Source organism: Nicotiana sylvestris, chromosome 9 (genome assembly GCF_000393655.2).
Source record: "Nicotiana sylvestris chromosome 9, ASM39365v2, whole genome shotgun sequence".
NCBI classification, from domain to species: Eukaryota; Viridiplantae; Streptophyta; class Magnoliopsida; order Solanales; family Solanaceae; genus Nicotiana; species Nicotiana sylvestris.
This window is the reverse complement of record NC_091065.1, coordinates 30,323,036-30,337,308: the sequence shown is the minus strand read 5'-3', so window position 1 is coordinate 30,337,308 and position 14,273 is coordinate 30,323,036. Positions and strand designations below refer to the sequence as shown.

The window sequence follows — 14,273 nt, the reverse complement described above, 5'->3', positions numbered from 1 at the left end:
ATACTCTTGTTACTATAAAACCATTCTCTTGTTACTGTTAACCGAATAGAGATACGACTTTAGTCGAACAACACACTATAAGAGTAACCTTTTCACACCTATTCCCTATGGGATTCGACCCCAACCTTGTTGGGTTATTATATTTGACACTGATCACCTTACACTATTTATTAAAGTTTAATTTGAGTGTATAAAATTTTGGCGCCGTTGCCGGGGAATACTATTTTGAAATTACTATTTAGTGTGTACTTTACTTAACGTTTATTTCTATTCCATCACACTTTTCTTGCTTTGCTTGGTGTTTATAGGAAAACATTTCTGAATATGGTGATGATGTGGAGACAGAAATGGGAGAGAATCCTTTCGCAGACATTGAGGAGTACATTGAGGAGTACATTGAGGATACTAACACCATTGTACCCCCAACTGTTGGAGCTGCAACATTTAAAGTGGAACACAATCTAATTCTGATGCTCAAGGCAGAAGGATTTTTCAGAAACTCCACATATGATGATCCAACACAACACCTTAGGAATTTCTTGGGTGTGTGTGTAATGCACAAACAAAACAATGTCTCTGACGATTCCCTGAGGTTGAGATTTTTCAAGTATTCTCTAGCTGGGGATGCGAGGAAATGGCTCCAGAATCTGCCACCCAACTCTATCCATTCTTGGCCTGAACTTGTCCGGGCGTTTTTGTCCAAGTGGTTCCCGTAGAGCAAAAAGTCTGAGTTGCGGGATAATATTTTCTTTTTCAAGCAGATACAGGGAGATCAATTGCATGAGGCATGGGATCACTTCAAATTATACTTTGTGAGGTCTCCAAACCATGGTTTTCCGGATTCCATGTTGTTGGAAAAATTTTATATGGGTTTGGATCCCATGAACCAAGCCATCGCCAAGAATGCAGCTGACGGATCCTTCATGGACAAATCATTTGCAAGAGTGACACAAATCCTAGACAAAATGGCAAAGCACAACCAAGCATGGAATTCAGAGGATACTACCAGAGGAATCTCATATGGCTCTCCTTCCTTGAGCAACTTAATCAAGGAAAATCAAGAGAGGGATCAAGTGATTGTCGGGCTTGCAACAAATGTAAATGTGCTGACAAAGCTGTTTACCGAGAATCAGATAAAGAAAGTGAATGCAGTGGAAGATGTCCAACCCATCTTAGATGAAAATTTTTAGGAAGCAAATTATATCAACAACCCTCAAGCAAGCTATCAAAGGCAACCCTACCATGGTCAAGGGCAACAAAGCCAGTGGAGGCCAAACCCGCAAGGGCAAGGCAACCAACAATGGAGAAATGATCAAGGTACCTCGCATCAAGGAAATTGGAACAACAACAACAACTTTGCAAACCGGAGCTCCGACCCATATGTTCCCCCAAAAGGTCATTATGCAAATCAAGGGTCGTCAAGTGAGTCAAAGTTAGAAAGCATACTTGAAAGAGTATTGCAAAACCAAGAAAAGTCTGACACGTCCATGAGAAACATGACCGAAGTTGGCTCTCACACCGCATCTATCCAAAAGTTAGAGATGCAAATGAAAGACCTTTCAAGAGAGCAAAACCCAAAGCAAAAAGGGTAACTTCCTAGTGATGTCATTGCGAACCCGAAGAGTGATGGAAGTGGCTCAACTTCTCACGTCATGGGAATAACTACTAGAAGTCGGAAGGTTTTACAATGTGACATTGAGCGAGAGGTTGTTGGGGAAGAAGCCGAACAAGAAGTTGAAGCAGAAGAGCAAGGGGTTGTTGAAGTTAAAAGGGTTCCGGAAAAAGAGAAGGTGCAAGAAGTGAACCAAGAAGGGGTGAAGGAAAAGGAGAAGGAGACATCAAAAGCTCCACCTCCTATTCCTAGACCTCCTCTGCCTTTTCCTCAAAGACTTATTACAAGGGTTGATGATAGCAAGCTTGCGAAATTCTATGATACTGTAAAGCAATTGTCGGTGAACATTCCATTCTTGGAGGCTTTTCAAGAAATGCCGGGATTTGCCAAATATTTGAAGGATTTGATCACCAAAAAGAGGACCACAAAGAGTGAGGTGGTAAACATGACTCACCGGGTTAGCTCTATTATTGCCACAAGCCCTGTCCAAAAGAAAGAGGACCCGGGAGCATTTACTATTCCATACACTATCGGGGAGCGTGACTTTGCAAAAACCCTTTGTGACAATAGGGCTAGCATCAACTCGATGCCACTTGCCATCTACAAGCAAGCGGGATTACGGATGCCGAGGCCAACAAGCATGAGATTACAAATGGTCGATCGATCTATTAAGCGACTCGTAGGAATTGTTGATGATGTGATTGCCCGCCAACTTTGTAATTCTTGACTGTGCTGTTGATAAAGAGATCCCTATCATCTTGAGGAGACCATTCCTATCCACGGGAAGAGCACTCATGGATTCGGAGCAAAATGAAATTAAGTTCTGGGTGAATGATGAAGAAGTCACATTTCAAGCGAGCAAGGGTATGAAATTACCCCATGAGTATGAGAGCATTTCAGTGATAGATGTGGTTGATGAGGTTAAAGATGCCGTCGAATTGAAAATGGAAGAACAATGCCTTGGTGAGGCATTGGCGGCTATCTTGGTAAACTTTGATGGTGAGGACATGGAGTCGGTAAATGCATTGGAGGGTCTTGGATCCTATACTTACACTCCGGCAAAGCTTTCTCTTGACTTGGAGAATAGGGCCACACCTCCCGCCAAACCATCAATCATTGAGCCACCACAACTAGAGCTCAAGCCTCTCCCGCCGCACTTAAGGTATAAATTTCTTGGCTATAATGATACTTTACCCGTAATCGTTTCGTCTTTCCTGAATTATGTGTAGGTAAACCAATTGTTGGAAGTCTTTAAAGAACATAGGCAAGCCATTGGATGGACCATTGCGGACATTCGTGGAATACCCGCAGGAATTTGTGAACATAAAATCCAACTGGAGAGCGAAACAAAGCCAAGTGTGGAACATCAAATGCGGTTGAACCCGTCAATGCAAGAGGTAGTAAAAAAGGAGATTATCAAGTGGTTGGATGCCGGGGTAGTTTACCCCATTGCCGACAGTTCGTGGGTGAGCCCAGTACAATGTGTGCCAAAAAAGGGCGGCATAACCGTGATCGAAAATGAGAAGAATGAGCTCATTCCAACACGAATTGTGACCGGATGGCGAGTTTGTATGGACTATCGAAAACTTAACAGTGCTACTTGCAAGGACCACTTCCCTATGCCTTTTATTGATCAAATGCTTGATCGGCTAGTGGGGAGGTCATTTTATTGTTTCCTTGATGGTTACTCTGGCTACAATCAAATCAACATCGCTTTAGAAAATCAAGAGAAAACTACATTCACTTGCCCGTATGGCACTTTTGCTTTTAGCTGGATGCCATTTGGCTTGTGCAATGCTCCGGCCACTTTCCAAAGGTGTATGATGTCCATCTTCTCCGACATGGTTGAGGACTTTCTTGAAGTCTTCATGGATGATTTCTCGGTGGTTGCTGATTCGTTTGAGCACTGTCTTGACAATCTTAGACAAGTGCTTAAGTGATGCGAAGAGACCAACCTTGTGCTAAATTGGGAGAAGTGTCACTTCATGGTTGACGAAGGCATTGTGCTTGGGCACAAAATTATTGAAGTCGACCGGGCAAAGATTGAGATTATTTCTAAGCTTCCTCCACCGACCTCCATGAAAGGTATTAGAAGTTTTCTAGGGCATGCCGGGTTTTACAGGCATTTCATCAAGGACTTCTCCAAGATTGCTAACCCCATGTGCAAACTCCTCGAAAAGGATGCCAAGTTTGTGTTTGATGAGAACTGTCTTAAAGCTTTTGAGGAGTTAAAGTAAAGGCTCACCACGGCACCCATTATTGCCATGCCCGATTGGTCACTTCCTTTCGAGCTCATGTGTGACTCCAGTGGTATAGCCATTGGAGCAATGCTTGGCCAACATCATAACAAAGTTCTCCACCCGGTGTACTATGCAAGTAAAACTCTCATTGGGGCACAAATGAACTACACGGTAACTGAGCAAGAGCTTCATGCTATTGTGTATGCTTTTGAAAAATTCTGGGCTTATTTGTTGGGGTCCAAGGTGGTGGTATACACTGATCATGCGGCTCTTCAATATCTCATGGCAAAGAAGGATGCAAAGCCTCGTTTAATTCGATAGGTCTTTTTGTTGCAAGAATTTGACTTCGAAGTCAAAGATCGCAAGGGAACTCAAAATCAAGTTGCGGATCATTTGTCAAGGCTTGAGAAAGCAGGGAGACCACAGGGAGATCTTGAAATCAATGATGCATTCACTAATGAGCACATATTGGCATTATCTAGCACTTTTTCTCCTTGGTATGCCGATATTGCTAACTACTTGGTTAGTGAACTTATCCCGGATGGATTGGAATCTTATCAAAGAAAGAAGTTTTCGAGAGACTGTCGGCAATACTATTGGGAGGAACCATACTTGTTCCGTTTTTGTGCTGACAATATTACCAGAAGGTGTGTTCCCGAAGAAGAGGTTATGCCAATTCTCAAGGCATGCCATGACTCACCGGTTGGGGGTCATCATGGAGGATATCGAACGGCGGCTAAAGTTCTTGAATATGGGTATTATTGGCCTTCCATCTACCATGATTCCAATCAAATGGTCAAGGCTTGCGACCAATGTCAATGACAATTTTCAATCTCCAAGAGGCATGAAATGCCAATGCACTTTGTGATGGATATAGAGATCTTTGACATGTGGGGAATCGACTTCACGGGATGAAATACATCTTGGTAGATGTGGACAACGTGTCCAAATGGGTTGAAGCAGTTGCCTTACCAAACAATGAGGCAATGAGTGTGACCGCCTTCTTGAAGAAAAACATATTCACTTAGGTTGGCACTCCTAGAGCCATCCTTAGTGACAGTGGATCTCATTTTTGTAACAAGGCATTCTCGGGGCTGCTTGAGAAGTATAGCGTAAAGCACAAGGTGGCCACACCTTATCATCCGCAGTCAAGTGGTCAAGTTGCGGTTTCCAACCGGGAGATCAAGAGCATTCTAGCAAAAACTGTGAATGCAAATAGGACCGACTGGTCAAGGAAGCTAGATGATGCATTGTGGGCACACCGCACGGCCTACAAAACCCTTATTGGTACTTCTCCTTATCGGCTAGTCTTTGGTAAAGCATGTCATCTATCCGTATAATTAGAACATAAAGCTATGTGGGCGTTGAAAAGGCTAAACTTAGATTGGGCGGAAGCTGCAAATTTGAGGTTAACACAACTCAATGAAATGGAGGAATTCCGGTTCCATGCTTATGAAAGTGCAGCTGTGTACAAAGAACGGATGAAGTTTGTCCATGACAAGAAGATCTTGAAAAAAGAGTTTAAGACGGGTGATTTGGTCTTGCTCTTTAACTCAAGGCTCAAATTGTTTCCAGGCAAGCTTAAATCAAAATGGTCCGGTCCATTCAAAGTGGTCAATGCCTCTCCTTATGGAGCGGTGGAATTAGAATCAACAGATGGGTCCCGGACATTCAAGGTAAATGGCCAACGCATCAAGCACTACTTGGGCATTGATGGAGAAAAATATTTGGTGGAGCAGCTGGCTCTCAAAAATGGCCCATGCCCGACCATTGAGTGAAACCAAAGGAACATCAACTTCGTCGTGCTGCGACGTTAAATCAAGCGCTTCATGGGAGGCAACCCATGTGTGGTAACACTCTTTTGTTCTATGAATTTTTAGTTTTTGATAGATAGATTTATTTGAGCTATTTAAAGTGTGTGTCAGAGTGCAGGGGGTTCAAAAGATCACAACAATTGGTACGAATGCATAAAAAGTGGAAGATAAACCACTAGATGAATTCTGTTGCACAAATACGGTCGCATTTTAGCTATGCGGACCGCACTCTAACCGCAAACCTAAGCAGAGATTTGGGTTAAAATTGTGGTTGAAAATGCGGTGAGGTGGTGCATTATGCGGTCAGCATTTAATTAATGCGACCGCGTTTTGCACCGCATTTTCCTCCCTTCGGCTTGGTCCTTAACCTCATCGCATAACACACATGTGGTCGCACTGTGTGTTATGCGGTGTCCTATCCATCACAGAATCAACAAGCTAAGTTCGCATAACCCTCTCGTCTCTCACTTACTTAAAACAAAACAAACAAAAAGGGGGAAGAACACGAACAGACTTCGAACCAAATCAAGCTCAAATTGTGTGCAACCAAAGGACTCCATTTGTCACACTCATTATCCCAATCATCAAACTCTGCTGGTATGTACCCGTTTCTCCCTCATTTTATCTTTGATTTCCACTGTAGGTTCAGAGATTTTTCGTTTAAATCCTGTGCAAAGATGTGTTTAGATGCTTGTGTAGTTGCTTCTCTGTAGTGTAAATGCTTTTGGGATGAAAATAATTTGGGGTACGGGGTAGAATGAAATAGGACCGCCATTGTTGAAAGCTTGGGTGACCTGTGTAGAAGAAGGTATCTACCGCCCGCATTGTGAAAATGCAGTCTGCATTTTGGCCTCACAACTAAACCCTAAATCTTCTGAAGATGATGATGAAATGTGGTGTCTTTGCGATCGCATATTTGACATGCGTATCACAAATTCACGGCAGAGTGATACAGAGATTTCAGTTTTGAACCATATAGCCATGTCAATTCTGCGATGGATATGCGGTCCGCATAGTGGTTATGCGACCGCATAACTCACCACCGAATGAGACCACCAGTTGAGACTATAAGATCTACGACAAGTCTGCGGTCCGCATTATGGTTTTGTGATCGCAGACCAGATCGCACTTTCTTTCTTGCCTTTGATTCATCTGTATCTTCTCCGTATTGTTAATGATGTCACTCACTCTTCACCATTGTGCAAATATGGGTTAAAAGAGACGCTCATCCTCTACATCAAGGCGAGCTTCCATCAGTAAGCGATTGCGGATAGAGGACAACGTGCCGAGCCCCTCCCAGTCTGAGGCGGAGGAGCTCAGGCCCTCAATCAACATAGAGGCTGAAGAGAGAAGGAAACGAGGTGAAGATTTCCAGCTCCGATTTGGGGTTGATGGGTCCAAGGAGGTATTTAGAAAAGGGCTCACAAAGCGCAAAATCCTGGGTGAGAAACAATTGAGCTTGAACGAGCTCAAAGACAAATACCCCCATATCCTGGAAAACATAAAAACACGGACATTGGAGAACTTCACTAAGCCACCCACGGAGTAGAATGAGACCCTTGTGAGGGAATTCTATGCACATATGGGGCCTCCAGGATGAAATACCACAAATGCAACAAAGTTTTCACCGACCAAGTGCTTGTCCTGGAAAAGACTGTTTTCTTCAACATTGAGGCCCTTAATGAGTTCTAAGTCAAAGGACGGAGAGAAGGCACAGCTGAGTACACTGAAAAATTCAAAAATAAGGAGAATGAATGTTGATGGATTGCCTCAGTGATAGCAAAAGCGACTCCCGCTTGGGTCGATCCTCAGCACAAGATATATAAGGAAGATCTCACGAGAGAGGGTCGCTACTAGCTCAGTTTTGTCACTTCTCGGTTGGTACCAACTCAAAATGAAACTGAAATAGCCATCGAGAGGGCCCTTCTGATTGCTTGCATCATGACTGGTATCAAGATAGATGTGGGAGCGTTGATCTTCCAAGAAATAGGGATCCGAGCAATGCAGCATGCAACTTCACTTCCTTTCCGTTGCCTGATCACAACTCTGTGTAAAGCTGTGAAAGTTCCCATCCTGCCAACTGATAAAACTTGAAAGGAAACGAGGGATATTGATATCACACGTATCATGGATATCTCTCGTATCACTGTTGCTGCTGCCCCATCACAGGTTCAGGTCCAAGATCCGATTGATCTAGAGCACAGTGACTCCCAGACACCAGTGACTCCTTAGGTTACAGAGGCCCCCACTTCCACTTCCGAGCCTTCTTCTCAGTCCACCATTGTCCAGCCTGCCATCACTATTTCTGCTGTCTCGAAGCTTGGTCTACTGGCTCAGCATGCCAATGCCAAAGTAGATCAGCTTTTGAATACATTGCCAAATCTAATTAAACAAGCCCTGATGCACATGCAATCCTCAGTGACAGACCTCCAACAGCAACAGTCAAATTATGAGGATCGTCTACAGTAACTTGAGTTGAGGGTGGAGAAGATAGAGAGGGGTGAAGTTAGTGGGTTGCCTGGACTCAAGAAGGAGGTTGCTTCTATGAAGACCGAGCTCCAAAATATGCAGAACTTGGAGTTAGATCTATCATCCCTCGTTCCCACAGATGGTGATCAGGTGAAAAGCACAACACCTCCGGACTTAGGTCTTGACTTCACTGCATTGATGAATGATACTGCCCCTCCTACTGCTGCAGCTTCCCAGCCTAAAGCCCCTCTAGCCCATATTGTGATCTATTCTGGGGAGGAGTCCGGAGGTTCTGGTAAAATCAGAAGATGAGAGCGAGGATGAGGAATGTTCTGGATATTCAAGCGATGATGGCCCTCAGGATAAAGGAAAGCAGATTGCGGATGCCTCTATCGAGGATGTTATTATTGAGGAGGCTGCTATTGCAGAAGTGAAACAAGTAGATATGCAGACAGCGATCCAGCGGTCTCTAGTAGATATTGCCAGCCCTATAGCTCCATCAGTCACCCCGCCATCAGTGGGCGAGAGTAGCAGCTCTCAGGCTCCAACACCAGCTCCAGCTCCAGCTCCAACTCCTGTTTTGGACCAGCCTGAGAGCATTACTCCATCAGCAGAGGTCACTCCTCAGACCGAGCTCTCATCGGTCCCAGCTTCCACATCTGAGGGTGACCCCTCCAGTACTCAGCCAGCTACTAACTCCCATAGCACTTTGTGTGCCTCAGGGAGCTCCCCTCAAACTTATCTCTCTGTTTTAATGCATTGGGGACAATGCATGCTTTTAGTTGGGGGTAGAGGGTAGCATTGTAGATATTTTGTGATATTGGAAACTGTTGTACATATGCATATCTTTATGTTACAATCAGACTCTTGTACTTATGTTTATTTTGTGTTCTGTATATATTAGTATGACTTCGGTACATGAGTTTGTGTTATGAAATTCGTGATGATATTAATATTAGTGTTTTTTGTGTTCATAATAGCATTGTGTAAATATGATACCGTTATCCATATAAAAGAAAAACAACAAAAACAAGTAGATAGTGATTAGGAATCAATTCCTCTTGGTTTTTCTTCTCCTGGTTAAATATGATACCGTTGTCCATATAAAAGAAAAACAACAAAAACAAGTAGATAGTGATTAGGAATCAATTCCTCTTGGTTTTTCTTCTCCCGGTTCTTTCCCAAGGGTATAATAGTAGAACCAGGATCGTAGAATGAATCATTTTGACCGGTTTGGTGTAATTGCCTAGTATCAAGCATGTGTGTCTGTACATAGCATATACCCTTCCACATATAAAAAAAATATTGTTTTTGTCGACTTTTCCCGATGATGGATAGATTGACAACTTTCTTAAGGGAATTAGTCTTTGTGGTCAACTTTGTGAACTTGAGGCTCGCTCTGTGACTCTATGGCGACCTAGAGTTATACATGTGTCTATGATAAAAGCCTTGAGTTGCAAAGTGTTGACTCGAAAGCATCAAATTATGTGAATGAAACAGTTCGTGTACCATGTGTGTGTGAGTTCTCTATGTGTATATAACTTTCGTGTTTACTTCTATCATCTAGAACTTGCCCGGTTAGTCTTTCAATGCTAATGATAGTATGTTTGGTTGGAGGGATGATCTTATGCATTCTTTGTCTTATTTTCTAGACCTCTGTAGCCTTTCAAGCCGACTTGTACATAAATAATATCACTAGTACCCAATTTGAGCCTTTAAGCCTTTTCTTTGGCCAACTCATTACAAACCTCTCCCTTGTAAAATAATCCCCTCTCTTGAACCCGTCCCTCCTTGAACATTGAGAATGAGGCTAAAAGCCTAAGTTGGGGGTGGTGTCACAGTGGATATTGGTAAGGTTGTACGTTGAGTTAGGACCACATGCCTCAAAAGTGTTTGTTTTAGATTATTCAAGCTCCAAAAGAGAAAAAAAACAAGAGAAAGATTTGTGTACAAAAAAGAAGAGAAAATATGTGTATGTATATAAAGTATGGAGCCTTGAATAAAATTAGAAGAGGTATGTAAGGTGGTTCTATATTGGAAACTAGACGCAAATGAGGCTATGAGGGTTTGAAAAGAAGCAAAGTAAAAAAAATGGAAAATTGTGAGTAGTGTTCAAGGAGGGTGAAGTCACTTGTACCCAAATGTCTATCCAACCCTTCCCGAAACCTACATTATAAGCTTAAAAAGTCCTTATGAGACCTCCAACCGAACATTCTTGAATAAGCGGTGAATTAAAATAAGGGCAAGCTTATGGTATGAAATGTTGTAACACGTGAAGTTCTTTCTGAGAGTGAGTGTATTTGTAAACTGTCCCTTTTTGTTGTCCTTGTAAATATTGTGATTTTGGAACCTTCTTTCTAGTGAGGGTACATGAACTGTGGAGTTAAACAAAAGTTGAGCTTTTGAGTCAAATGCAATTGCACTCAGCTGAGGGTAACATTTTGTCACAATGTCTGAGGCTCAAGGTTCACAAGTTGATTAGTTTTCCTTGTATATTCTATCAGTTCAGGATGGGTAAAACAATTATAGATGCATGCTTGAAGTACTAGCAATGAACACCACCCGTAGTCATTATCGTTTCATGTTTTGTAAATAAAGTCTAGAATAGGCTAAGTTTGTTTTAGTTGTTTGAGGACAAGCAAGAGTTTAAGTTGGAGGTGTTGATGTGCCGGAGAATTTCGGCACATTTCAATACTAATTGCTTAGATTTTAGCTTGTTTAATGCAATTATCTCCGTTACTTATGTAGTTTTGTTGATTCTACAGTACATAAGGACCGAGAACCCAAGAACATGGAAATGGAAGAAAAAATACAAGAAAATAGCAAAATGTAGCAAAAATGTTGGTCTACGATACACTATGCGATCACAGATCAGACATGCGAGCCGCAGAATGCACGTCAAATCGTTGACAAAAGCATAGATCTGGGTTAAATCTCAAGTCAAGAATGCGGTCCATTATTCGACCGCAGAACCAATATGTGAGCCGCAGAGTGAACCGCAAACCAACCATGAAGGTCACTGAAGGATGAAGATGCGATGCAAAATGTGATCGCATTTCTGCAATGCGATCCGCATAATTGGAATGCGAAGAAGACATGTAAACTAGGGTTCCAGTCCGCGATGAGGATGTTCAAGGTGCGGACCGCATACGTGCTCTACGACAAGAATGCGATCGCATATCAGACCTGAAAGGGCATTTTTGTCCATTTTCTGTCCCGATTTTGAGTCCACTATAAATAGTTTTATGATGCCTTTGTGGGCTCATCTTGTCTAGACTTTGAACCGCATTCCAAGACATTAATATTCCTCATTTTTGGAAGCTTTTGGCTGAAGATTCTCTACTTTGTAAGCTTTTATGACATTAAATACTCTTTGGTTTTTGTATTGTAGTATGAGTAGCTAACTTTAAATACTAAGGTTGTGGACCCTAAATGGGTGTTATGCTAATGGGTGTTTAACATTGAATATATATATAATGGTTGATTGATATTTATTTACTTCTCATTCTTCATTTATTGTTGGCGGTTGCAAACATTAACAAGTGCCATTAAATTATTGCTTTGCTTGGGAAAGTGGGTTAGAATTTGGTAGAAGTAAATATCAATGACTCAAGGCTTTAAATCTTGTTTAATATAATCACTTAGGAATAAGTGGGTTTTACTTGGTATATATTGATGGTTCTAAATTGCAACTCTTTTATATTTGGAAAATTATAAAGAGAAAATACTACTCAACTATTGGGAAATATTGGGTAGTCACTTAGATATCATTTGCATATCAAAAGAACCTTCCATTAGAAATATATCATATTAACACCGATAAGCATTACACTCCATTAAAGGGGACATAACCTTGGTTTCTTTAATCCAATTAGTTACTCTACAAATATTCCAATTAGTTGATACTTTCAAACAAACTCAATTCATACTCTTATTACTATAAAACCATTCTCTTGTTATTGTTAACCGAATAGAGATACGACTTTAGTGGAGCAACACACTATAAGAGTAACCTTTTCACACCTATTCCCTGTGGGATTCGACCCCAACCTTGTTGGGTTATTATGTTTGACACCGATCGCCTTACACTATTTATTAAAGTGTAATTTTAGCGTATCAGGAAGTCGTCTTTCGGACTAGCCCGATTGAGATCCCGGTAGTTAACTCAAACTCTAACCTTCCCGTCCTTCTTGTGCACTAGCACAATATTGGCTAACCATGTTGGGTACTCTACTCCCATGAGAACCTTGGCTTTGACTTGCTTGGTGACTTCTTCCTTGATTTTCAAACTCATGTCAGGTTTGAACTTCCTGAGCTTTTGTTTTACTGGTGGACATGTCGTATCGGTTAGCAGTTTGTGAGCTATAATAGATGTACTGAGACCAGTCATGTCATCATAAGACCAGGCGAATATGTCCTCATATTCCCTTAGAAATTCCGTGTACTCTTTCTTTTCTGATGGTGACAGATGAACACTGATGCACGTTTCTTTGACATTTTCTGCATCTCCCAGGTTGACAATCTCAGTTTTGTCTAGGTTAGACTTAGGTCTGTTCTCAAAATCCTCAACCTCTTTAACAACCTATTCTGGTATATCATCTTCTTCTGAGTCTAAATTCGTTTGTTCCGTTGTCTCGTTGCATGTCACAATCATCGGTTCATCAAGATAAGTAATAGTATTGTTGTGTAAATAAAGTAAACGATATAAAGTAATAAGATCAAGATTTATAAGAAACTGAAATGCTTTGATAAATTTTATAATTGTTTTGAACATTGAAGCTCTTATTTCAATATTAAAAATGCGGAAAGAAAGTCAACTAGCGGAAAATAAAGATAATGCATGGTGTTTTGTTCAGCCTTGCTACCCCGAAGCTTTCCAGGCCCTGGTGGTTCTGATAGACCAATTGTTGAGGCATGCTCCTCGGCTCACAGCCTGTATAGAAGGGTCTTCCTCCCCCTCCTCCTCGAAAATGACACAACAGTCCATATTATCTTCTTCCAAAAACAAATTCCTCATCGCCGCCAGTGCTTACTCTTTTTCCGACCCATATATGACATAGGTTGGCTGGAAGGTCTGCTCTAAGCGAGGTATCAGATGCTCCAACTGGAAGTAGGGACTACGCCATGGCGGCGACCAGTGGTTGAACTCCTCCCAAGTGTATTCATATCCCAAACCGAAAGTGGTACCGTGTTTCTTCAACTTGATAGGCTTAGCGATTCCTTGGAGATTCTTACCAAGTCCCTTGCCAAGTTCGTATCCACACTAATTCAGTATACTTTCAATTTTGTTATCCCACCATTTATCCTTGTCCACGATGTTGACTCGCTTAATGTGAGGGTAGGTTTCTCTGCCTATCTTCCTTTTTCCTCTGATTGTTGGGATGGTCTGGCGACTGTATAAGGGATTGCTACCGTCGTCGTGAATAATTACCTCTTGGTGATTCCACTCGATTTCACTGCTTGATGTAGGGTTGATGTTACAGCCACAGCGGCATGGATCCAAGGCCTTCCCAATAGCAAGTTGTAAGATGATGGGATGTCTATCACTTGAAAATCAACTTCGAACCAAGTCGGTCCCATTTGTAGACACAAACTGATTTCCCCAATAGTGGACCTTTAGGATCCATCGAAAGCTTTGACAGTGATGGCTCCATCCTTGATCTCATGCAGGCTCTTTCCCAATGTTCTGAGAGTCACCAATGGACAAATATTGAGGCTGGACCCTCCGTCAATCAGGATTTTGGTGATGAAATAATCTTCGCACTGCACAGTGATGTGCAATGCCTTGTTGTGGCTTAGCCCTTCAGGTGGCAGATCATCTTCGTGGAAAGTGATTTTGTGATTCTCCAATACTTTCCCTACCATGTTTGCCATTTCTCCTCTAGTTATGTTGTTGGGAACATATGCCTTGCTCAGCACCTTCAATAAGGCATTCTTATATGTGTCAGAGCTTTGTAGTAGAGCCGAGATAGAGATCTGGGCTAGCATTTTGTTCAATTGATCAATGACCGAATACACTTTGGCTCGTATCTTCCTCCAGAGATCATCAGGCCCAATTTTAGTAATGGTTGGTCGTCCAGAGGCCTGCTCACTAGACTCAGCTAGATGTTCTGGAGTATAAACCCTACCGGTTCTTGT

At 42.0% G+C, this 14,273-nt stretch overlaps 3 protein-coding genes across 3 annotated transcripts; all 3 read left to right on the top strand.

Moving 5' to 3' along the window:
* Positions 1 to 1,652: 1,652 nt before the first annotated feature.
* On the top strand, positions 1,653 to 2,339 carry LOC138877389 (uncharacterized). The gene has a single exon (XM_070156997.1). It carries the CDS (start codon positions 1,653 to 1,655, stop codon positions 2,337 to 2,339), a length of 687 nt encoding a protein of 228 aa, XP_070013098.1.
* A 2,868-nt stretch (positions 2,340 to 5,207) lies between these two features.
* On the top strand, positions 5,208 to 5,630 carry LOC104234425 (uncharacterized). Its single transcript, XM_009787987.1, has one exon. It carries the CDS (start codon positions 5,208 to 5,210, stop codon positions 5,628 to 5,630), a length of 423 nt encoding a protein of 140 aa, XP_009786289.1.
* A 2,601-nt stretch (positions 5,631 to 8,231) lies between these two features.
* On the top strand, positions 8,232 to 8,934 carry LOC138877388 (pollen-specific leucine-rich repeat extensin-like protein 2). Its single transcript, XM_070156996.1, has 2 exons — positions 8,232 to 8,396; positions 8,497 to 8,934. The coding sequence occupies exons 1-2, from the start codon at positions 8,232 to 8,234 to the stop codon at positions 8,932 to 8,934; spliced, it is 603 nt and encodes a 200-aa protein (XP_070013097.1).
* The last annotated feature ends 5,339 nt before the right edge of the window (positions 8,935 to 14,273 follow it).

Coding starts and splice junctions, on each gene's coding strand:
- LOC138877389 (XM_070156997.1), top strand. CDS start 1,653: ATGGGAATAACTACTAGAAGTCGGAAGGTTTTACAATGTGACATTGAG.
- LOC104234425 (XM_009787987.1), top strand. CDS start 5,208: ATGTGGGCGTTGAAAAGGCTAAACTTAGATTGGGCGGAAGCTGCAAAT.
- LOC138877388 (XM_070156996.1), top strand. CDS start 8,232: ATGCAGAACTTGGAGTTAGATCTATCATCCCTCGTTCCCACAGATGGT. Junction 8,397..8,496: donor AAGCCCCTCTAGCCCATATT/GTGATCTATTCT, acceptor GATGGCCCTCAG/GATAAAGGAAAGCAGATTGC.